Here is a 25,709-nt window from a genome sequence, read left to right on the forward strand (position 1 = left end):
CATGGAACTAGGATTTTAATAACGTTTAGATTTTCAAAACGCTCTTGACTGTCTTAGATACATTGCTGCCACGATTACTTTGATTTAATTTATCTTTAATCGTTTTCCAAATAGACCTAAGAGTTAAGAAAAGATAAAAACTAAGTTAACCGAGAATTAAAGTAGTCTGCATTGATAAAAATGGATACAAATCAAACCGACGAATCCACCAAACATATGAAACACATATTTTCTTGCTTTCATTATTTCTAAATGTAGAAGAAAGTCCTCTATTATGAGACTGGATTCTAATACAAGATAGCAGGTCTTTTCAACGTCTAAATTCAATCACGAATCTTTTTGCGGCATTCTATACTGTCGTTTCTGAGAACATATTTCCAGCTTGTGCATTGCGCAACAGATTATGCGTAAGATTCGGGCTGGAAGCTAATAATCGCATTTGCGAAACTCACGCCGAGCGCGACGGTGTCAAAGCAGAAAATGTAACGGGGACAATCGCGCGGCGATCTTCGTGGCCGATCAGTCGCGCGGCCGTCGCAATTATAAGCCTCGGTTTTCGACACGCGGAATTTCGCCGCAATTCGCCGTTTATCTAACCGGCCGAGCGAGATGCCATAGATTACCGCGGTTGTTTCACCGCGAGACGGGAGAGCCGCGCGTTACCGGGACGATCCAAATATATATCCGAATGTTTCTCATGAATCACTGATAGCATCGCGTAGGGCCGGGGCACTTTTTCGTCCGTGGCCCGTTCCGGAGCATAGGGTCTCATTTGGAACACTGGGAGCCAACCGCGGTTGATAGGTGTCGCATGATTGAAAGGTTCGCCCCGCGAGCCGATCGGCTATCGATCGATGATTCCATTTCGGGCCGCCCTCCGGGAACCTCACGAACGCGGGCGAGACCTGGGCTTTCTTAAGCGAGGCGCAAGAAGATCCCGTTTGAGATACACCTCCACGAGCCGAGTTCTCAATGTTCCGTCGTTCCGTCTCTTTTTCGAGCCGCCCGAAGATATTGAGATATTTAGATGCACGGCGCGGTCAACGTCTGGAAGAACTTGGCAGGATCGAGAAACGCACGGGAGGTTCGAGACACGGCCAGACGTAAAAATAGAATTCGGAGAAGCGAGAGATGAACGATCTTATATCCTTTAATTCGACGAGACGCCCCTCAGAGGAACAAAATTTCTGGTGCAAGGTTACAGCACCGCCGGGCCAATGATATATCACCTTTCGATCTTTTGGGCATAACTAATTTTGAAGTGCTCGAGTGAAAAATTGAAGAATCATGATGCACTTTGTCAAACTTCGTTACCCTTCGTGTGCAAGATGTACGCGTTATCAGGCGTCTACTGTAAACTTTGAAGCGCATTCGGTGCACCTCGACGAAAGTTATGCCCGGAGGACCTGAAGGTGATATACTTTTGGCCGGTACCGCATTCGCCTCGAGAGGAGGACAGATCGCTGCGGAAAACATTGGGTGTGGTAAAATTTTCTGCGAGGAAGCGCGACGGTGAAAAATTAATTCGTCGAACAGAAGGACAGGGGATGATGAATAATAACGGCGTACGTGACGGAGTGAGACGAAGGCGAGAAGAATAAATCTGTCGTGAATGCACCACTTGCGCAACACGGCCTCGGTTAGCTTATTCGCTGCTATCGGAGATTAATCTACCCATTAGGGTAACTTTGCAGCGTCGAGAGATGACGTTCGCCTTTCGAGGGGTGGGCGGTCTGTATTCAGCGTCCTCGTGCCGTCGTCATAGAGCGTCGATACATCAAGCTTTGCATGCCTGATATGGGAACCCCGTGTGCCGTCGCGTCCGAACGCGGGGGCGAACTTGCCGCTTTAAATCGCGGAATTACGCTAGGAAGCACCGGCAGACTCATGGGAAACTTCGCGTTCGAATGGCGACATACATTATGCAAGTCCACAGTTTAAAACTATATCGCGCATGTAGCCGCAATATTCGAGACGCAGGATTCGTTAAAGCTACATGTACGAGACCAGAAATTAGTTTAATGAGTGAAGTAACGCTGCGTGACAAATAGACAAGACGAAAGTAGAGTGTAAAATAATGAGATACGCAAACAGAATCCAGCATAAATCCGATATCTGAAGATTAAAATTTTGCGAAATTCTGCTCAAATACTCCAATTATTTTCTCCCGTTTTTTTTAGCACGTGAATTATTTTTATCAACGTTACCCACGAATCGAGAAAGCAACGTATTCCGGCAAAACTCACACAGCAAAACTTATTTTAGCGTTCATCTATTTCTTAAATTATATTTCATACACGTACGTCGCGCGTGTGTTACGATTACAAATGCTTGGGTATATATTTAACTTTATTAGTGGCGACGAAAGGTCGTCAAACAAACGCGATCCACGGTAGCTGCGAAGCGACGAGAGACAAATCGCCACTGATCCTAAAGAAACAAACGTTTCAGCCTAAGTAAATACTCGAGGATGTTGATTCCGTCCAATAGGATGGAATCGACGCTGCGACGCCGGTGACTTGGCATCCATTCATCCCGTGAGTCCAGGGCCGGTTACCGAAAGGAAAGTAGGTGGGGGATCGTGACAAACCCCGACTTTTATGCACATCGCTGTCAGAGGGGTGCGACCGGCACGTGTCGATCTCTGTGGGATAATTTGGGGAGAGAAGGGCGCTAAAATCAAACCTACCATAAAGCGATGACGTAGCACTTGAAGAATCGCTCTTGCAACTTCTTCGAGACCAAGGAAATCTCGTAATACACAAATGTAACAATAACGCATGCGTGCAAGCCAATTTGTCGTTCGGCGTTTCGCTTTAACCCTGGGTTGTCACACCTTCTAACAAGCAGTTAAACATTCGAACGACTTGGGCGAAATTGTACCGTGGATTGCATCCTCGGAGGAGCACCGTTCCCTCTCTGCTCGGGAGAGAACGAGACGGTAACCGCGAAGGAAGGTAGTCGTGCGAGCGCACGGCGTCAGGTGAGGGTGGAAGGCGCCGCCGGGCAGATACATCTCGTAGGTGTAATGTTTAACAATGCGGCTGCAGCGCACACGCAAGCGCGCGGGCGCGTGTGTTCATCTAGCGGCGTTCAACCTAGCACCTCGCTCGCTCGCTTACGGAGACCGGCGATTTATGTACGAAGGAGTCCGCCCACCTCTAGTATCTTCATCTCGGCCGAAGGACGTGCCGTGTCTGGAAGAGAGAGGCGAAGGAGGACTCGGGGGTGGGGAAAGGAGCGGGGCGGCGAAAGAGTGGAGGTGACTGTCGTCTAGTCAGAAACGACGAGGGACTCTCGCCTCCCCTCCGTCTTTTTCGCCCCGTTACCGCGCCGTGCAACCTTTAATTAATGAACCGACAATGTTCCGGGCCCCCGGGAACATATGTGGGATATGCACGTTGATAGGCGTTGCACCGCCGGCGGAGAAAAAGGATTGCGTTTCCGCGGAGGAGGATTTTAATGTGACGAGGTGACTCGCGTTTCACACGTGCGAGCCGAAGCCCGCCGGATTCGACGCGCTGGCGCTAGCGGGGGTGAAATGAAATTTCGCCGCTACGAAATATAAATCTGCCTCTCTCTCGTGTATTATTAATCCTGACGTTTATTAATACGTCGAACCCGTGTACACGAGCCGCGCGCGTATGTGTGTCAAGTGTAGGTACCCGTAACATTATAATATCGTGACCCGATGCCTCTCCGAGGCCGCCGACTCTGCCTACGCGATTAGTTCACCTCGCAACTTTAGACACTGCGCGGGGAAGAGGTGTATAAAAAAAGAAAAAAAAGACAGAAGGAGAATAAGGATGTCGGGGCTGGCAGTGCTGTTTCTATCCCGAGTTATATATCGCAATAAATGCGCCTCTTCTATCGGCGGGCCGTTCTCCTCGCGAGAGCGATGGCGAACGATCGAGAAGAGCGATTCTCCAGGCGTGACTTAGTTAGTGCATGCACGGCTCCATACGTTATAAATCAGCGAGCAAACCATCCCCGACTAAATCGACTTTGCGTAACCAAAACTACGAAGGGTGACTGTCGCCGGGTTAGGAAGGGGCGGGTCGGCTCGGCGGAGGGGGACGAGGGGGTTCGCGGTGGTTACCGGTGTGAAATGTTCCCATGGGGGGTCCTGCGGCCGGTGGAGAAACGGGGCCGCGACCGACCCCAGCATCCTCTTCTCCGACGCGGGATCCCTAACAGGACAATATGTTACCCGTCTTTCGTTACGCGAGCCATCAGACATCCGATTATACTTATTATCCTGTATTATCCTGTATTGTAATCGCGACGGCGTCGGTCGGTCCGCGGAGTCGCGAGAGACTCTCACGCCGACGACGCGAAGAACGATCCTGGCGATTTCGGCAAAGTCCAAAGTCACACAATTAATAAATCCATAAGGCTCCAATGTGAAATCGCGGATTCGAGGAAACTAAGCCCAGCGAGAAATCATGTCGAATCGACGTCGACTCCCTCAAATTGACGTGAAATTGGTGTTGGCGTCGACGCGGGAAGGAACAAGAGCCGAGGCAAAATTCAAAACTTAAAACTTAAAGTGCTGTTACGCAAAGAGAAATACGAAACAGTCTCGTCGCAGTGGGAAGTGTCAGTTATAAGCTGAAGTCTTCGTAATCGATCGCGAGATTGCAGCTCGGACGGAATGAAACTCTCGATGGATGGAGCGCGCAGAAGGAGAAAATAGAAAATATATAGGTAAAAAGGAACACTCTCGTTTTCTCACGTCGCGTCGCGGCGGAGTTACGCCACTCCAATTAACAAACAAGGATTACCGCGCGGCGGCGAAAAATTTCCGCACGTGGGAAGAGCGCGCTCTCGAAATTACAATAATCATAAAGGATCCTTTTACATTTCCATCGTCATTTTTTTTTTCATAGCTTATGTATTCGCGATCGCTATCTCTTGCCTCAAATAAATACACAGTCGTTAGGTGTGTAACACGGCGGCGCGAACGCGCGACCCTTAATTAACAGATTCGCACAATCGCTTGATTTCTCTTGTCGGAATTGCTAACGAGCCATTTATTCGACGCGACTCGAGATGACTGACCGCGAAATGCGAATCGCTGACCATATCCCGAGCGGGAATACAACGTTAGATGCGTCCGAGTTAATACGCAGACGTGAATCTAGCGCGAGTATAAATCTTCCGCGGGAAGAAAGAACTAATCATAGAGAGAAAGAGGAAGAAAGCACCCTCGTAAATCTCGCAATTATCTCCGTGTCATTTGCGAGCGGCAATTCAGCTTTAATAATATCTTACGGGACCGTTCGGCGCAAGCTGTTATTTGACTGCGTAACTTCGACTCCCCAAGGCCAGTCCAAGCTTCCTTCGCCGGGATATGCAGATTATTTCGTATACTAATCGCGGTTCGCAGAAGAATGTGCTAGCCGCGAGAGATCCGTTAAGTCATAAACGGCAAACATTGGGAATTACGAGACGCGAAACTCGCTTCTCGCATTTAAACCGACAAGTTAAACACGTAACTAGATCAGATCGATCACTCGTTCCGCCATGATCGATACTTACGTCGGATTCTTTTTTTAATCTACCACGTTAATCCTGGCTCAATCGGAACTGTATAATTATTAATTTAAAGAACTCTTACATATTTGTCGCATTTTATATCGATCGACAGTGTCGAAATTATGTTATACTATCGACTTTCTGTCGATCGTGTTTGACGCGGTAATATAAATGCATGTTGTTTTAGGTATTTTGCAAATGTATACTCGGAACGGCGCCGAAATGACTCCCCGGCGACAGAATAAAATCAGAGCTACGCTGGATGAATCGATCAGGGGCCACGTTGCAGCAACCCCAGAAAACGATTTCATGGGGTGGGTACCGCGATACCGCGCAAATCTGGGGTATCGGTGACGGAGTTACCCTCGAGTGTGTCGGGATTAAAGATTAAATAACCAGCATCCCCTCGGTCCCCCGAGCTAAGCGCCCTTTTAACGTCCGCCGTTCACAAGTGGCCCCCGCGATCTGCCACGGACGCGCCCTCAAATAGCGGGAATCGCTTCAGTTACTTTTCACATTTGAGACTGTATCTCGACTGACGAAGACGCGAAAAAATTTCTTTAAAACTAGAACCAATTTGTTTTCCCACAGGTTTCCTTTCTTGGCGCGTATCGCTGAGGCCCGCGGTTTCACCAAACGTCGTTTAACTTTAATCTTAGCTTAATTCACGTTTGTCTCTTTCCAGAGTAACAGTCGGAAAGAGACAGAGAACGAATTAAGGTAAGCTCAAAGTTAAGCGGTTGGTGAAACCGCGGGGCCTAAGCATGATTTTGCTATTGTGGTCGTATCTCGGAAAAGACTGATGCAAAATTACGACAGTCTTCTCCTTTTTCTCTTGCGATCGTGCATTTGCTTTAACTTTTACTATTCAACGGTAGGCGCGCGAGTGCGAGGAGATGCGAAGCGTCTGAAGGGCATGAAAATGGAACGTTCCCGCTTCGAAGTGCGGGAAAGTAAACGAGAAATCGTAATTCCTCGGCTCGCGACATCGATACTATCGTACGTGATCGACGGTGTCGTCCTCGCGGCAATCCCGTAATTACGTTAACGTACTTACACGCGGATACGGCACCGTGTGTACACAGCGATACCGAACCGAGAGTCGGTTGGCCGGCACGAAAATTTTAATTGGCTTCGGACCTCTAATCTCTTCCTAATGATCTCGGGTTCGCGCGCCCATCTGTTTCCGGCATAAAGAGAAAAAAAGGAACGGACAAGACGCATGGCCGATGCAAGCTTACGCGCTCGGATATCGCAACGAGTCGGACGGCTGAAAAAAAATCGCGAAACCGCGCGTCCCCGAAATTGCCATCGAAAATTTTATCTTAAGCTTTTCGTACACGATGAGAGAATCTTTCATTAATTTCTTCGCTACCTTTCGCATTTTTTAACGAGTATGTCGCGTACGCGATTCCTTTTGCAAATTTCATGTAAAGTTGCATCTGCAAATTACGCTTTTATTTTTTATACTTCGATATTGTCCACGCGTTCGATTGTTGAGACACGCAAAGCCCATCAACGCCAAATTATAAATTAACCAAATAAAGTCTTGCAAATCTATATCGCGGAAAGCGAGAGCAGTTGTTTGAAGACGCCTTGCCTTTTACGACAGAGAGGAAAGATGCCGGATTTCCTGAATTAGATCGTTTTCTTGTGCGCAGTCGTGATCTCGTATAGTCGCGCGTATGAATTGCCGCACAAATCGTTCGAGTTTATTGGTTATTCAGGAGACGCTGCGCATCACCTGCTGCGCCTCGCGCACGACCGATTACCGGGCTGGGCCTAATTTGTTTGGCGATTAAATTCGCGATCGGTCCGAATCGATCGCCAAAATTCCGAGACAACGGGCGAGCCGCGCTCTCGTCGTCGCGTCGTTAATGGCAGGTTGTACGGTCGTAACGCGCGCGGTTATTATTGTAATGGATAAACGTGCTTCCGCCAGAAGAAGGGAACAAGGAATAATTAGGAGGCAGTCTTGATTTCGCGAGAGCGCGCCCGTAATGGGATGCAAATTGCATTAGCAACGAGCGGGATATCAAGGTGCATCGCGCGATGCGATCTGAATGCAATCTTGACGTTAACGCCGCGACGTATTGTCGGGGAAAATATTAATTTCCGGCGCGCGCACACAAACGCAGACGTGGGGAAAGACAGAAAAACGGCTGTTCGCGCCGCGTGACCTCGGCACAAATTATCGACGATGTATTCGACGATGGGCGCGCGTAGGAGAACATTATTAGACGCGTTAACGGACACGTCGCGTAAATACCCTGAGAACGGAACGTTAGGCCGGCGCGAACAGCAACGGGGAGCGAATTTCGTAAATCCCATTTGATCTGCCGACATAAAACAAACACACCCACCGCCGGAGTTTACCGTAGGACTCACGCGCGGGGCAAGTTATCCCTCCGTAGAATTTGTATAATATTATTCGATCGCATCCCCTAAACTTATTCATGTGCGCGCGTGAATACCCTTTGTTCGATGATCGCGAGCCACTTTGTTCTTGCGATAACGTCTCTCTAGAAATTTTGTTGTTTTTTTTACAATTCAAGTAAGTATAACTGCGACGAGACAGTTGACGCGCCGACAGCGCAAACTTGAGATTGCGTACACTTGTCCGATTAAGTGATATAAATTCTTTTGTGAATCTCTCACACGCTCGGTGATTTTCCATCCTGAATTACGAGAGTGGAATTCGACGATCGCGAGCCAGTTTGTTTTTGCGATAACGTCCCTATATTTTTTTTTATTAACTTGAGACAGTTGGACTTGCGCCGACAGCGCAAACTTGAGATTGCGTACACTTGTCCGATTAAGTGATATAAATTCTTTTGTGAATCTCTCACACGCTCGGTGATTTTCCATCCTGAATTACGAGAGTGGAATTCGACGATCGCGAGCCAGTTTGTTTTTGCGATAACGTCCCTATATATTTTTTTATTAACTTGAGACAGTTGGACTTGCGCCGACAGCGCAAACTTGAGATTGCGTACACTTGTCCGATTAAGTGATATAAATTCTTTTGTGAACCTCTCATACGCTCGGTGATTTTCCATCCTGAATTACGAGGGTGGAATATGTTTACGTCGTGAATCTCACGCGTGTATCTCGGAGCGATATTTACCGGGACGCGCGGGGAGACGTCTGTCTTTCATCGCGGCGCGCACGGTCTTAATTAAAATGCGCGCTCACACGCGCCGAGAGGAATTTATTCACGCTCACAATCCGGCATCACGGCCGCGTAAATTCGAACCTCCGTAAAAAAAAAAAAACCCCCACGAGGACCGTCGGATGCGCTCGCCTACTTTCTCCGATGGTCGCCCAGCGGCTGCGATTGTCACGATGCCTGCGTTCGTTGGCATTTTACTTACAGTTCGGTTGACACGATTAATCGATGACGGTCATTCACCGGTCGTCATCGCGGACTCGCGTGCGCTCTCCATTCGACGATTTGTACGGCGGTAGTTTACGAGTGCGACACGATACCCTCCATGGTGACGTTCCTCTTTGTTCGCCGACATGGGAAGTGAGCATCGCTCCGACTTCATTTTCGCTCCATTAAATAGATAATGAACTGAACGACTATCCATCGTTTTGTCATAAGTATGCTCGCGTGTCGTCGGAAACAACGAGAAGTATTAAACGGGAAGCGTCAATCGGAGAAAATTGAAATGAAAAGTGTCAACAGCTCGATATATTAGATTAGAAAAATGTTAAGTGTCTCGAAAACACCGAATCTGCTGGACAGAATCTTTGGAACATTTGTTAGCAATTATTTTTCTTAATTTCATACACGTAACTAGATAAATAGAATTGTATATTTCACAAAATAATAGCATCAAACAATTAGTCGGCACAAAATTATTTATATCTCAGCGGATCAAGTTGCTTAAAATTGATTTGTTTAACGTAAATTCGCAGAAAACGCTTGACGTCAGACGTACATGCTCGCACACGTGCACGAGCGCAACGAGAAAGATTGATGAGAAACGTGGCGGCTGCACAATGGCTCTAACAAATTGATGGGTTAATAAATAAGTAACTCAAGATGGGCAGTAGCCCTTTCGGAGTTTAAAAATTTTACAAGGGTGCGATGACCGGGCCAGGGGGACTATAGCGCGTGTGAAATATTCCAAGTATACGAGTCATTTCATGACGATAACAATATGCTGCGAAAAGGGGGTGAAAGATAGGGCGGTTCAACGATAGTTAAAAATCGTAGCGCGATACATGCCCGGCGTACAGATTTTCTTCTCCCATTCTGAAAAATCGACTTAAAATATCCTCAATTATGTTTTTTACGACGCGGTCGTGAATCCAATAATGAAATAAAAATAATCGTTCGATAAGCAATTGTAGAGAAAAGGATTAGCAAATATTTTTCACGTAGGAAATCGTCGCGAAAATTGAACTGAACTTCATATTTTCAACTTTAAAATTGCTTTCGCAACGCGATGCGATTACACGTAGACACAAAAGCTGCGGTTGCGACGCTCGCGTAGCGCGAATTACGCGCATCGACCGGCGAGCTTTTGAAGAAGAGGCGTCGGTGTTACAGGAGAATACAAAAAAAGAAAAGAAAAGAGGATACGTGATGCAAGACGTGCCACGAGGGTTTACTTCCGCGTGTCGGCGGGCGTGCTTGTCCGTAGCTGTGGGATGCTTGTTTGCAAAGTCCCCTCTTTACCATTTCAATGCTCCAATCGGCTATGACATCCATAGCATCGTACTCGATACCCATGAGAATTCTGTCAACGGTCGAGTTCGTCTATGACGACTATTGGTTAGCCGTGGCCATAGGAGCCCTTTCGGCTCCAGGTGCCATTAAGGAAAAGAAGAAGAAGAAGGTCGAGTTCGTCCGCGCATGCGAGACAATGGCAGACGATCACCGACAGTCAGAATTTTCCCTGAGATGCTCGATATCTAGAGGTAAGGGCGCGAGAAACGGCGAAATTCCTATCACTGCGAGTTTACGGCGGATCATAAAAAAAATGCCGTAATGTCTGCGCAACGAAACGATAAAAGGCGAAAGGGCCAAGGGAGGAGAGAGAGAGAGAGAAGGAGGGGGAGGAGATTATAGCAACCGGGCAGATACTTGTGCGAAAGGGCGCTTGTCGTTAATAGAATTTTCTCACATGATTGTGTCGAAAGTTCGTAGAAAAAAAATGGACGAAATCGCAGTTTCCCACTCCGCCCACCGATCGACGAGCGTTTTCGTGCGAGCTTGCACTCCCTCTTCCGTCGAAGGGGTTACGTTACGAAATTTAAACATCCATCATCTCCCGCTTCAACCCCTTGGCCGGCCCTTCCTTTCTACTTGGCACGCGCCGTTATAATACTCGGGGCTTAACTCGCTTTAAATTTAACTGCCCTTTAAAACTTTAACTGCGCTTTACGGACGGGCTCGAACTCGCCTATAGTCCCCGACAACACATCTACGCCAACGGCCGGCCCGACGGGGGTGAAGCTACTCCCGAAGAAGGCGTCGTCTGTTTTTACGAGCTCTCTATCTCGCTGTCCCTTTTGTTGCGCGAGCGCGAATCGACAAGGGAAACGCACTAAAATGGAAATTTCACGTAAGCCTTCGATGGAGCGCAATGTCGCGCGAGCCCGAAGATAAATTCATAAAACCTCACGCACAAAAGTGGCCGCGGGGATGAATTTTTTTACTACGCTCCGATTCATTTCGCTGCCACAGTTCACTGCGGATACGCAGTGAACCAAACGTTTCTTACGATACGTTAAGATACGTCAAGTGCGTAGATATTAATGTTTTCATACTCGACTTTGGAACATTTGGAAAATTGGAATCTTTTAATTAAAACATCCTTGCAAATGCCGCTTTTAAGGAAAGAAATTTTATAATGTAATACGATCCTATTAGATTCAGCTGAGCGAACCAACATCCGCCTTGCATTTGCGTTACATTCTTATTTACATATAAATTAACGATGAAGAAAGAGAGCTATCTACTGACTACCGTGACTCGCAACAAATTTGTAACAAATTTGTTTGAATTTTGACTCTACTAGACTTTTATTTTAATTATAAAGGTTTAAAGTGTCCAAATTTACTTTTCCCGCTTCTTATTTTTCTAAAGTAAAATTTTAAGGTTTCCTAAGGTACATTTTCCCAAGGGATGTTTTATTAGGAGTAAATACAAATTTAATAGATTCAAAGAAATATGATTTTAACGCATCTCCTTTGTTTAAGCTAACTGACTCTTTTCTTTCTGGGTGTACAACTTTTTTTCGCGACGGACGTATGATTAATCCAATTGTTATCTTCGCGGTAATTCAGTTTAGGTCTTCGCCAGAAATTTCTACGGCCACATGTATCCGTAATAAATGGTAGCCGAGTGTAAGGTCGAAGGATTTACACGACGGGACCTTACTCGCGGCGCCGTTGTCATGTATCATATACGACGGATACTTTCGTTTATTATTCATGATGCGATGTTGGCCGCGCGGCCGCTCGCTGGCGATACGTCGAAGCCCCTGCGGATGTTCAGCAGTAAAAACGTATTCACGACTTGGACCATTTAGACTCGCGATCCATTCCATCTGCCGAGATACATCGGTGCCCTCTTCGCTCAGAGACTCTCGAGGCGAAATTGACTCCTTAACCCTCCGCAGTCGTCGCGCGGTCGTCTGGTTAAATGTTATTTCCAAAATAAGGTCTTTTCTAATATTCTACGTGAACCCGAAAACCTAATTAAACGAAGAAAATATTTCGGTTCTCGATGTGAAAGATATAAATTGATTTCTTGTATTCAAATCTCTCAAGGCCCCACGCATCGACTCGTGTTACGAAAAATAGCGCGAAGGGTTGAAAGCGTTTCAAACAAGTATCGCACAAATTTACAACAACTACTTTTTTTCCCCAGTATAGTATTTTGAATTTGCCAACTGTTGTTGATAAAACCGAGAAAGTATGAATATTAACGATGCAATTAACATCGCTTTTTCAGTTTTAAAGTGACTTAAGGCGTCGTACCTCGATTCTACCTCTGACATTTCGAGTATCATCGAACATCGATACTCTTGAGAGAATAGCGAAATCTATCTAGTACAGTATTGTCGTCAATCATTACAAAGAAGTCTAGCGGATACGTTGCTCGCGAAGGTGGAAGGAAAAATAAAGAGATAAATCTTGGATGCGGGGAGAAAGAGAGACGCAAGGGGGGGGAGGCGAGAAGCAAATACGGGAAGGGTAAAGTGAAATAACACGAGAGAAGGGAGAAAGAGAAGAGAAAGCCGCAAGGGGGCGAGTTATCTCGGACTATCTCGCTCGCTGAGCGATCGTCTTTTGGTTCGGCTAACGCGCGACTGCCGCGTCGAAACCGGAAATTACGTCTGGGGTTCCATCTCCGGTGTTGTGCTGCCCGAGAGAGTTGGTGCCGAGAGACTTGGCGGAATTCGCCGCCGTGAGAATGCGTCGCGGTGTGGCCGGGCAAACCTGAAGCAATGCGACGCGACGCGACTCAACTCGACTTGACTCGACGCGCCGGTGCTGCAAAGTCGAGCGGACTTATTAAAGTTGTAACCACTCTCGTCTGCTCTCCCGCCACGGAGTTCTCTCCCGCGAAACTGCTCTCCCACTTGTAATAATAACGACGACGAGGCGGGCCGGTTCCGCGACAAGCGAAATTTCACGATACCCGCGATGAAATTCACGTCCCGAGAGAAGAGATGCGGTGGACGCGCGCAGACGCGATTTACTAGAAGCGGGAGTCTGTTTATACCGGGCAGCGAGATATTTACGAGGGACGTAGAGAACAGAGTCGCGGCGACACCCTCATCAGCATTTGAAACGCCTTGTGCAATATTTATTAAAAGTCGAAGTATCTCGTGCATAATCTCTCGGGTTACGTAATACTGATACACAACGTTGTGACAAAAGTATATATTCGCGCGTAAACCTCAATGCCTTTCAACCCGAAAAACGCTACGTACTCTGTTTTTACCTCTTGACAACCAAACTGCGGCTCATTTTTCCCTTAACGTCATAATGTTACAAAGTAATGTAGCGTGTTCGCGCGGATTAATCAAAAGATTTCAAGACGCGGAAACAACGGGGGATGCAGAGTGTAAGGTGCATGTACGCGCGTGTTTACGTATCTATATACAAGAAGTACTAACTCCGGCGTCATTTCCTAGAGCGAGGACCAAGTTACTGCAGCGACATCGGCGAGTCCTCGACGGAGGGTAATAAAGCCATCTTGCTAAGGGGGTTTTGCCTCCTCCACCCACGCAACCCGCCCCTGAGGAGGTGGCCGGATAGCGATCTATACTGCTGGTCGCCCCTCTCATCGTTGCCTGGCAACCATTCTGTCTCTCTCTCTCTCTCTCTCTCTTTCCCATCCCTCTGTCTCTCGTTCTCTCTCTTCCTCCCCTCCTCTCTCTCTCTCTCTCTCTATCGTCCTCATCCCTGTCTCCCTCACTCCATGCCATCTCGCTCTCAACCCCTTCTACGAGGGAAGCTCTTCCACCTCTCGCTCCGAAGAGATGTAGAGAGCGAGGATGATGAAGGACGAGAGGTAGAAAGGGATGGAAAGAGACACGGGAAAGGGAAGGAGGCCAGAGATTGCGCCCTTATCTCGTCAGATACCGACCGCCCCCGCTTTCAGTTTCCGTTCTATCCGCTCTCCCTTTCTCTCCCTCTCTTCCTCTCTTTCTGCGCGCGGCTCCTCTTCGTCCGCGCCGTAACGTTTTCCTCGTCCTGCCACGACTTTCGCCCCGGGGTGGATTGACACCCGTAGGGGCGGATGCAACGACCGGCGTCCGATTCGATCTGCCGCAATAAAATTATACCGCCGACTAGAGTGGCGCCTGTACTTCGGAAATCTTGCAACACAGTTACGAGACATCCCTCCCGATGATCTAGAAATATTTTTCGAGGATTGTCATCGCGCCTCTCGATTGTATATTATTTCGCGGAAAAAACTGAGTGCGCGAGAGCGTCAACGCTTATCACTCGGACGCTGCGTTTCGCTCGAAACATTTCTCACGTAATGCTCGAAATTCATTACGGCTCATCATCAACACTTAGCGTGACGTGCACATCGCGGGGATAAAAGATCGTTTCTTGATTCTTTCGCAAGAAGCTTCAGAAGACGATAAAAAAACACCTCTCTCTCTCTCTCTCTGTCGCTCTTTCTCGATTTGTTCCGCCCCTTTCTTTCCCCTTGCCATCATCTCTTCCTCTCATACCTCATATTTTCCCTCGTTCCTCTTTTCCCTCGTCCATCATTCTCCCTCTTTCTCTTCCCTTTCTATCTTTTCACAATCTCCTTCCCCCTTTTTCCATCTCTTTTCGAACTGTCTCTCTCCGTCTCTCGCCCCTCCGAATGAAGGAGGGAGAAACCGGGACTGATAACGATTTGATGTATGGCCCAGTGATGTCACTAGTCGACGGGCAAACTCCCCTTTTCCCTCGCGCAACGAGGAACAGATTACATGGATCGATAGGATTACTGGCGAAGGAAAGTCGAAAGCACGAAATTTTTGCCCGAAAAATCCTGCAGCTCGATATTCTATCCTGGTCTACATTCAATTCGTGTTACATTGATATCAGGTCAGTTTAAACAGAGCGCTAAAGAAATATATTTTTCGAAAAGATTTCGTTCTCTTATGTCACGCAAGCAGTTATTTAAGAAAACCTCTTTTATCCCCTAAGCTTTCGTGCAACTCGATGTTTATGTGTACTGTAATACCAGCAGAACATTTCTATTTTATTCTGTTCAGCTACTTTCTGTTAGCCAAGAGAATCGAGTGTATCTCATATGTCTTGAAATAGGAAAAGAGGGCATTGCTTAACACCGGGAACCAGCATGTAAACGCAATAATACAACGTTCCCGTTCGACCCGTTTGCCAAATTTTCAAAGGTCTGCGGGCCAAGGGAGGGTGGATGTTTTATAATTCCGCGTTTCTATCAAGTTGCTCGATCGTTTCGCCGCGCGAAACGTATGTTTCCAAGCATCCGCGACAAACTGCGGGGGCGTTTCCTTCTTGTTTAGGTCTGAGTCTGGTAATACACCAGGTCGACCGGATGCCGACGGTATAGAGCGGGTGGTAGTCGGCGGGTGATTTAGTAAGATGAAAAGCTACGTCCCCGAGCAACCCCCGGCGGCGTTATCTAGCGTAGACAGAGATTGCCTGTTCCTTACAAAACCCTACCGGAGAGCAACGCATCCGGGATATCTTTCACCGCTCCTCGAGGCCGCGCGCGCTCCGCCATGGAAAAGCCCGGCTAGCAAAAATCGAATCCCGTCGAATTAAATCGACCGAATTGCCGCTCCGCGAGCGACGGTTTACTTTTTTCTTCCACCGACGAGAAGGAAAATCCACTGTTCTTTTTCTCTAAATCGTACTTGTCGATAAAAAAAACTTTTACATACAACATCCGACTTGTGCACTATTAATCGTATACGAGGCTTCCAGAGGAAATACACTCTCGTTGCATAACGTCGAAGTCATCGCTGATCCTTGATCGATAACGCTATTAATTGCATTTACGAGGCGTTACCGGACGAGATAGACGACTCCACTGAAGTCTTCGCCGACGTATAAGACTTCTTTGCCGGCTTATCCGCACGCAGAACGCAAAACTATCGATTCACGCAAAAGTCAACAGCATACGAATGAAGACTGGAAGCTAAATTAGTGAGTGCAAAAACGAGGCGAACGGAAGCAGTAGGAACATCGCGATAGACGGATCAATTAAAGCCGCGGAAGCTAGGCGGGAGTGTGCAAAAAGTTGTGCATGCCATTATGCGTTTTATAATACAACAACTAACTTATTATTTCTTAATACACAGACACACACGCGTGTAAATAATTCATTTAATAATAATTTATTCTAAATAATGCACAACAATTGCTTATAAATTCCTTACAACTTACGAAAGGAGCGTTCAGCGTGCTTGAACGGCGATACTTAATTTCAACATGAAAAATTTCGTGACACGGCAAGTGCGTGACGCTCTTTTCACGAATTCTCTCCGGCTGCAAAGAGTACAAGCGGAACGTTAACTTTTCGTAAACGATCCCGTTAACGACTGAAAAAATGGAAAAACTTTTCCGACGCGGGGGAGCTTAAAAAATAGATGGACACGGAGGACCGAGTACTATGGCAAGATCCTTTACGGGGGGGAGGGGGAGAGAGAGGAAGCGAGAGGGAATGAAGGGGCAGGGGAAGAATGGCGAAAGCGAAGACGGAAGAAAGGAAAGGATCTCTGAAAGAAGCTCGCGGCGCCGGCGGCACGTCATTCTCCGCAAGGAATTAAATTTTTATATCTTTTGCTGAGAGTTTGAGCGATAGGAAGAGGGCAAGTCGTCCGCTCGTACACGGTAGATACTCGCCCGATGGGCGTTTTAATTCAAAAGTCGGATTGCTACTTCCACTAACTTGGTGGAGCGCGAACGAGAAGTCGGAAAGGATATTCAATTTATGATAACGCCGCTCGACGAAATTTTTCTATCGTCGTTATCGCACGATAAGACGAACGCGAATTGGATCTCTCTCTCTCTCTCTCTCAATTTTAATTTTTCGCGTTTTATTAAGCAAACTGTGTTAGACAGTCAGAACCGATACGAAATGTTGAGGCAGTACACGTTTGTCCCACGTTGAAACTCGAGAAATTGCTTACTGTATCTCTAGTAATTTCTCAATCGGACTTTATTTTCACCTCGAAATTAGAAAACCGTCTAAAACTGTGACACAAGATGTCCGTCACGGTCTAGGACATTGCAGATATCCGGTAGGCAAATTTAGAAAATGTATATAAAACAATCGTAATATATTCTCAACATAGCTACACACCGTCTATTTTCTAACACTGCGTTTCGCATATTCGTTTTATCTACTTGTATATCAAAGTTTATTCAACGAAGCTCTGATCTCGCGACTTCATCTTCACAATTGTAACAGACTTTATACTAACGATAAGATAACGATGTAATCGTACTGCGGGTGATTTCAAAGAGGAAAGATTTTTTTTTAAATGACGGCCAATGTTAGCTCTAAGGGCGAAAATAAAAAAAAATATACACACGAGAGAAGGTGATCGTAAAACGCGAGGGCGAGTTCAAAGAACGCTACGGAGCAAAGAACGAGTCCGTAGACGAGAGAAGAAGCGGCGAAAACGTCGAAGAAAGTCATAAACTTGGTAATCTGTCGTAAAGTGTATCATCTCCGGAAAATATCCCGCCGACAGCTTATCCCGTAAAAGAACCGAGTCTGATGAGAAAGGAGAGCAACGCGAAACGGCCTAGTTGGTTCTCTAACGCGGAGAAATGCACAGTAATACTTATTGTAATCCGGGGAAATCTCAATTGTCTTTTAAGAAAATAACGAGCGACAATGCACACGAGGCGCGCCAAATATCGTATACGTGTAATATAAAAAGATGCGTCCGCGTGCGCGCACAATTCGTATCTCGATGAAAAGAAAGGGAGTTTGCACTCGCGCGAATTCACGCTCGCGACGAAGATCGTAAGGTTGCGTCATAATTGCGAAACCATCGAGATCATCTTGTCGCAAGGCCCGGGACAACGGAAAGCCGCCGAATCGCGACGCGTAAGACGGGCTTAAGGACCGAAATTGGTTTCATCCACTGTCGCTTAAGGTGGAGCACGGAGAGTCTGCTGGGGATCGATGCAGTAATTTCGGGTCGTGGCTTCCTCCGTCTTCTCTCTCTTGCCGCCGCGCCCGTAGTCTCTCGCGAAACCGCCCTCTCGAAGCCAGGAATCGCCGGGAGAGCGAAGGAGACGGACGAGGGATCGGGAGAGGAGAGGAGAAACCATCAGATAGCTTTGGCCTTAATATCCCTCTCCGAGACCTCGGAGACGAGATTCTGGCACCCCCCTCTTCCCTCTCCCCCGTATAGTCCTATCTGTATTCGGTCCACCTAACTAACATACATGCGCGGCTTGGACGGCTCGTCTATGTACGTGTGCACGTAACGTTACTCACGTTATTTGCTCGCACACGTATGCGCCGTGCTATCGGATTCGATCAGTCCCGCGAAATTCAGGAAGGGAAATTTCAGGAAAATTAACGTCGAATGTGGAGACTGTAGAAACTCTGGTAGTCGCGCCGTTGACGCTTCGCGCGGTTCCTCGCGGCTCGCGTCGGCTCGTTGTACGGTTAGACCGATAATTCTGGCGTCGTTAAACGAGCTCGTATGATGAATGAATCGAATGAAGACGTCGGGCGTGATCTCGACCGAGGACTGATGTCTGAGAAATAGCGAGCCAACAATAAGTGTATCGAGTTCCTTTGCATAATTTATTCGGACTTCCCCCCCTCCCCTCACCCGTTAGACACGACGTCGAAAATAAGGGCTCCGGATTATAAGCGGCGAGATTTATTGCGTCGTCGCGCGAAACGTGAAAGAAAGATCGGGCCGCGAAATATCCGAGCTCGCATGCGAGACGGGCCGATCGCGAGTCCCGCGCGATGCATCTCCGCCGCATATATACGGCGAGAGCGCATTGTGGTCAAGTCTTATCACGAGTAATACTGTTCACGAGAACTCGCATGCGAGTGCCGGGACCTTAAGATTGCTCCGTTCGGCCGTAACTTTCGCAGATTCTAATCGAGCGCGCGTAATTAGAACGAGAGAGCAATTGTCGGTAATTAATTGGAGGCAAATTAATTAGCTCGACCCCCGACTGCAAAGTGGAAAATCTCAATAACGCTCGTCCGATCGATAATGCGCGACAATGCGTTCAAAGCAATTAAAAAACAAAGTATTATCCCTCGAATCTATCGAGCGATCGATCTTAAAGCGAGAAACATCGCGTCTCTTCTTTTTCTCGCGTGTATCCGTCACGTGATAACAATTAATGAGGATTTAGATTGTATTTGTAATTTTGCACGGTCACTTCGAATAAAGGCTTGCGTCCAAAGTGAATCCTGCAAATTACAGACTTATGTTTTCCCTCGCTCGAAATCCTTTATTCAGGATTTAGATCAGATATTTATTCAGGGCCCCGTGTTTCTTATAAAATATGCGCAGATTGCCGTGATGCGCAAACACGATAACATGACTCTCCTATTTAAAAACACTTTTGTCACTTTTACAGTACGATAATCGCGTTCTTCTACAAATCTTCATTTTAGATGCAAAGCATCGATCAAATTAATCCCGCCTGCCCTCCGTTCAATGCATACAAAACGATTTGTTTACACACGTGAATCGCCGTCGTATTTTTACGATTGATGCACGCTTAACGGTAATTATTATCCACCTCTTTCGCTGTGAATATTCGAGCAGTGATTATAATGAATTTTATTGCATAAGCGGATTCGTGAACACTTTCGAAAAGATGGGTCGAACCGAACGAGCACAAAAGATAATTCCGATACTGTATTGCAATATAGAAATGTAACACTGAGAAAAACGCTTTGATTGTATCAACAAGACGCGTACGATAGAATGTATTTTGTTTAAACCAAACAGAATTTCTAGTTGTCGCGATAGAGCTCGATATTTCATAACCAGAAGTTTGATAGACTACACATCTAGTAAATCTTAAAGGAATTCGTCCATTTTCCAACAGACGACTGGTAGAATCTACCAGATTTCTAATTAATGCAACCAGATTTTTTGTCCAGTGAAGAAATATACTTTTGTCAGGCCGGCAGTTTCTCACCAGTTCATCGACGCGAGTGATATAAAATTATAAAAGCAGTACTCGAGCATACTCGAGTGATCGGTACATCGAGATGGATTATACAACATTCGACTTGCTCGCATAATGCCTGATAGCACTGAACTCATTTTCCGCGAGTTTAAGTCCGCAAGAGCCGGGACACCGAGTCTTAACGAAAGAACGGCCGCGTGGGCTGGCAGATGAAGGCAGCTTTGTAGAGCGATATCGGTAAGTGGAAATCAGTGGCCGAGTGGCGCCTGTCGACTCGCCGTTGCTCTCTCACACCCTCCTTCAATCTCTCCCTCCCTTCTCTCTCTCTCTCTCTCTCTCTTTCGTGCCAGCGCGCGCAAGTCTCCGCCACCTCTGGAGCGTTTACGCTCCTGGAACTGGCGAGGAGCGAGGGATACGCCGTCCGTATACCGGGAACTCGCTAACTTCATTAAAATATTGCCATCAACACGAGGGCCATTGTTTTCGAGCGGGCCCCCCTGCCCCCCGCGCGCTAACCGGCCGATTAACCACCTCGAGAAACCTCCTCCAGGAACAGCCAACTGCATCCTCTTTGTACGAGCCGCGCAAGAAGCGCAATTCCCGCGAACTCGCTTCGCGGCGAGCAGATCGCGCCTCGATAGCCACCTTGAGGAATACGCATCCTCGATCGTGACTTGAGAGCGCGCAACTTCCAAGATTTTTATTATATTACACTTGACTCGATGCGTTTTTGTTTTTTAACGCTGTATCTCTTTAAGCTATGTAGAACGGGAGAGAAACTGCGAAGAGAGAGAAGAAAGAGCTGAAGATTTACAGAGCTAAAGCTTATGGAGCGACAGTTCTCTTGCAGAACACACTCCTTAAGGTCCGTGTCCAAGTTCTAGCATCGTGGACTCAGGCCTTTGTAGAGCAAAAGCTCTCTTACATGATGCACTCCTTAGGACCGATTTTTCATCTTCTGGTTAACTGTCAACCAGAAAATTGGACCAACTGTTAACCAGAACTTGGACCAAGTTCTAGCATCGTGGACACAAGCCTTCAGCTCTGTAACTCTTTAGTTTTTTCTTCGTTTCGCTCTGGTTAACAGTTTACCAGAAAATGAAAAACCGGGCCTTAATTAGTCTTTTCTAAGATTCCTACGTATGTATCTTACAATTTCAATAGACAACTTTCATCGTATCTTCGGCAATCGAATCGTTTTCCCCAATATTCCTTTTGCTCTCAGCCGCGCATCTCGAACGAAATGTATTTTCTAAAAGGATCTCTCGCATGACGTTCACGACGCCGATAACTATGTCGCGAGCTCCAACGCCCCGAGAAAAAAAAAATGTCGGAAAGGTCCCCGAAAAACCGAGACCTCGTTACTCGAGTTCCGCCGAGGCGTTCTTGTTTGCATTCGCAATACCTACGTTCGCGATACGGTTTTTCGCCGACGCCGAAGGGCGATTAATGTCGGCGGGCATTCCGGCCGCGTCGCCCGGACGTCCGCGCGTCGCGATCCGGGCGTGCGTCGGATGTCGTCGTTAAACGGCATCGCCCGCGTCGCTTGCGCACGTCGCGCGGACGACAAAGGGGTCCCCTCTAATGATCGCGGTGCCGCGCTCGACTGACGGAGAACACGACACGGGCCGACCGGGGGTTCGTGCCATGCCCGCCTGCTTCCCGGCGACACGGGGGCCGCAAATCCGCGCGTCGTTGTCCTCGGCATAACACTTGCGCCTCATCCCGCGTCCCTCGTCCCGCCTCGTTTCGGCTCGCCTGCCCTCGCCGAGCGGGCCGCGGACCACGCACGTCGTACGAGGAAGCGGCGGTCGGCCCGCGCGGCTTTTTGCCACGGGTGTAATTGAGCCTGTCCTCTTGTCTGGCTACCGTCTAAATAAATTACGGGACGGGAGGAGGACGCGCTCGCGCTCGCGTACGCGAGGCGCGGCACCGCGAGGGCTGCCCGCGAGCGAATTCCTCCGTCCGCTCCGTCCGAATGCGATCGATCGTTCCGCGCGCGCGATCGCTTTTTCTCATCCCCGCGGATTAATTTCCGGCGTTCCGCGGAGGAGAAACAATGGAGACGGAACTGTCGTCGCGAACAAATATGGAGCGCGAGCGATTTCAGCGGCGCGGGTCGCGGCCCTTTTTAAGTTTCGCTTTGTTCCCGAGCTCGTTAAGCTCGATCGGAGCCCGCGATTACGCTCGTTCTCGAATTCCGAAGCTCCCACGTTCCGGGACGGAACAGGTCGGAGCTTGGCCCGTCTCCGTCGTCGCGAGATCGCGACGCGACGAACGGCGGCGGTGAGGCACGCTACACGTTGGCGTTTAGTTTAAAAACGCTCGAGTGCGCGCGGCTTTTTGCCCCGGCCAGGGCGTAATTGCCGCTGTCTCGACCAACATGCGGACGGGCCGGGCTCAGTCTAAGTGAATTATGAGGCGCCGCGGCCTCTGAAGAAGATGCAAACCGCCTGGTACGAACTTTTTGCGAGTAACAAGTAACTCAATCCCCCTCGCAACACGCGTGCGGCTAAATTGTTCGAGGATTTATTAACAACGCCGGACGGGGGGCTGATTAAACGGTGGCTCGAGCATCCCGAAAATCGCATTTAATTCTGGCAATTCAATTCGTATTGATTTATCAGGAATGGAAATATACGAGAAAACTTTTCCACGCGACTTCGCAAAGCCGATCCGATAATCTGCGCGAAAATACGCCCGTTATTGATTCAACATGTTACGTCAATGTGCACGCTTCCAAAAACGCGCGCAGCCGCTGATGCTGCTCGTTGAAAGAAACGGTGTAATATTACATACGGCCGATCCCCGTAAGGGTCGGGCGGTAGTAGCTGGTTGTAATTAACGAGAGAACGAGGAAGTGCGCTAAAGAACGCGCCGAGTTTATGAATCGCGCCAACTTCTGCCGCGGGATCAAAGATCGGCCGCCGTTAAGCGGTAATTATCGCGGCTTTTGCCGCGAGTCCCTTTACTTCTTCAAACATATTTTCTATACGAGTGCGGTATGTACATTTTCAGACGTGGATAAGCGAATTCAGATATTTTTACCTGATACATTGTATGTGCATATAAGACGTACATGATAAAGCGAACGGAATATTTTTATTTATTAAACAGTAATGTTATATGCGTAAGCTGAAAATTAAATCACCACAGCTTTGTACAAATGAAATGTATCAGGAATTATTTTAACGCAGGATATGCGTCAGAGAAAAGTCATAATTAAAAAACTCTGGATATACTTTTATTTGTTAAACTTCCTGTGTGGACAAATGTGATCGAATGGATAGAAAACTATAAGCTAGGTACAATTTGTAACGAGTAACCGAGTCAAATTATCTGAACGTGTGAGATGCGCTACAAGATTTTCACTACAAATCTGAATATATGTACTTATATGAATAAGTGCAATTGACAGGCTAAACATAATTTATAATACTTATTCAGTTTTCATTGTCTTTTATTGTCTTTATATCAGATGCATAGAAGGTCTGGTTTTTATTCATATTTTGCGTATTATTTTTTAAATGGACTTTGCTTTATATGTTTATTACATTGGGTGCGTGGGTTCGCTAAGTCCAAATGACTGCGAATCAGCCATCCCTCCGGGATTCTGCAGACCGCTATCGAAAGGATCATTGACGCGACATCTTCTGCGAGTCATGCGCAAACCCTACGACTAGGCTGGTAATGCAAACGTCAAGAAATTACCAGCATACTACAGAGTAGTATACCGAGAGATGGTCAAGTAAGTCACAAATATTGCACACGTCGGTATTAAAGAGAAGCCTGACAATGGTCACACTCGGCAAATTATTTCAGATTGTCCGGTAGTCATAGATCTCAACATTTATGATAAGATCGTCTTGAGATCATCTGCAGGCTCCTCCGTAGCCAATAAAACGTTCCATACAGCATCGTGCGATTAACTTAAGACGTGCTTATTTTTAAATAAAAGATCTGACTGTGAATACCAGCCATTGAGTCCATTCACTGGCGCCTCTATATGTGCACAAAACGTATATGCTTTAAACTATGTAGCTACAGATATTTCCGACGGATAACAGTACGTTCACGATTTTGTTTCACGTTACTACATGTACACGATTGTCGGTTTTATTTTATTACGTCCGCAAACGAGCAATAACGTATTATAAGAATAATAAGTCACAGTTGGAATAACTTAAGCCTCTAAAAATACATAATAAATGTAAAAGAACGTCAACATTTTTCTCGTTTCGATCACTTCCGTTTTAACCGAATATAATTAACGACAGAAACTTTGAATATATAAATCGGTAAACTATAGTAACACTAAAATATTATGTGTCTACTAAATGAAATACAATACTCACGATGCAACCTTCTTGTTTAATTTGCAATTATGAAAAGAACAGATGCAATAGAAGCTTACAAATATAATTTATATTCTTGCTTAAAAATACACATTAATTATATGCATCCTTTGTATATCCTACATTTTTACTGCAATCTTTTTTCCAGCTTCTCGGTTGCGAGTTTTAGTTAAATTTTGCTCCACGTAAAATATTACTTCTTTTTCTAAAGTACAAGAAGACAGATTGTCGTTAATATTAAGATATCGATGAAAATTCTTAGTCTATGTGTTAGCATACTTACCCCAAAAAGTTTCGTAAGCTGAAAAAAGATGTTTCGTTTATATAGGAGAGAAAGAATTCTACAGAATAAGCTTGAAATATACAACGACTAATACTTACGGTATCTATCAAGAACGGTTCGGCTCCGCCCATCGCATCAGGGTTGGATATAGCTTCTGCTTCCGTTCCGGGTGCGTATATGATCGCCATAACGAAAACTATGGCAAAAACTAACGATAGAAACGATAGTTGCATTGTTAAAATATTTATTTAAAAAACTCAAACTCTGGTGGCTTCTTAGAATGGCTTACACGTTTGTCATTTGTTAGCGACGCGTAGCGCCTTATATACAGAGCTCCAAAACGCGACTTAGATATGGTTGTCGAAGTTTTGCTATCAGACACATAAAATTTTTTATTATAATTCATATACATGTAAATATTATATCTAGACAAAGTCATCAAAACGTTTTTACGCGAGAAATGCGCAATGTTAAAAAACGATAAAATGAAGACTACACTGTTGGCACATAAAATGTGACTCATTGTTAGATATACACATATGTATTATACATATATAATACACATTTATCTGTAAAACTAACTAATAAACTTTGCAGAAAAACCCATATTGCTGTTATCGAAAGATAAATGTGTGTCGATCAAATTGTACAATAAATATTCAGAACGTTCTTCCAGATCATATAAATGTTTGCTTTGATAACGATTTACTGCATTTCTACAACATTATTGCATTATTTTGTCGTATGCAACTTTAACGTTGGGAGATAAAGTTTTAACGATGACACGAATACTAGACGATTGGTATTCTGCAGTAGAAATTCTAAATATCGTTATTTTACCCGGAAACGATAGTGCTTGCGGAAGGATAACGCGAATA

General features: G+C 46.4%; 2 protein-coding genes across 3 annotated transcripts in view; one reads left to right on the forward strand and one right to left on the reverse strand.

Annotated features, from left to right (window-relative positions):
* LOC105569494 (GATA zinc finger domain-containing protein 14) overlaps window positions 1–25,709 on the forward strand; it is a 49,154-nt gene that overhangs the window by 2,092 nt on the left and 21,353 nt on the right. The gene's annotated exons all lie outside the window — the stretch shown is intronic.
* On the reverse strand, window positions 23,416–25,127 carry LOC105569496 (pilosulin-4-like). 2 transcript variants are annotated; one of them, XR_001009514.1, is made up of 4 exons: window positions 24,930–25,127; window positions 24,832–24,849; window positions 24,549–24,753; window positions 23,416–24,195 (listed from the first exon to the last, which is right to left on the reverse strand). XR_001009514.1 is itself a non-coding variant. In XM_012026008.1 (3 exons), the coding sequence occupies exons 1-3, from the start codon at window positions 25,062–25,064 to the stop codon at window positions 24,742–24,744; spliced, it is 165 nt and encodes a 54-aa protein (XP_011881398.1). In that variant the 5' UTR covers window positions 25,065–25,127; the 3' UTR covers window positions 24,545–24,741. The 2 variants fall into 2 exon arrangements, 1 of the variants encoding a protein (XP_011881398.1); XM_012026008.1 differs by lacking the exon at window positions 23,416–24,195 and having other exon boundaries at window positions 24,545–24,753.

Source organism: Vollenhovia emeryi, unplaced genomic scaffold, assembly GCF_000949405.1.
Source record: "Vollenhovia emeryi isolate VEMERY1.0 unplaced genomic scaffold, V.emery_V1.0 DF939124.1, whole genome shotgun sequence".
Taxonomy (NCBI): Eukaryota; Metazoa; Arthropoda; class Insecta; order Hymenoptera; family Formicidae; genus Vollenhovia; species Vollenhovia emeryi.

What these genes read in the sequence shown, in the direction of transcription:
- LOC105569496 (XM_012026008.1), bottom strand. Translation starts at nt 25,064, where the DNA reads ATGCAACTATCGTTTCTATCGTTAGTTTTTGCCATAGTTTTCGTTATG.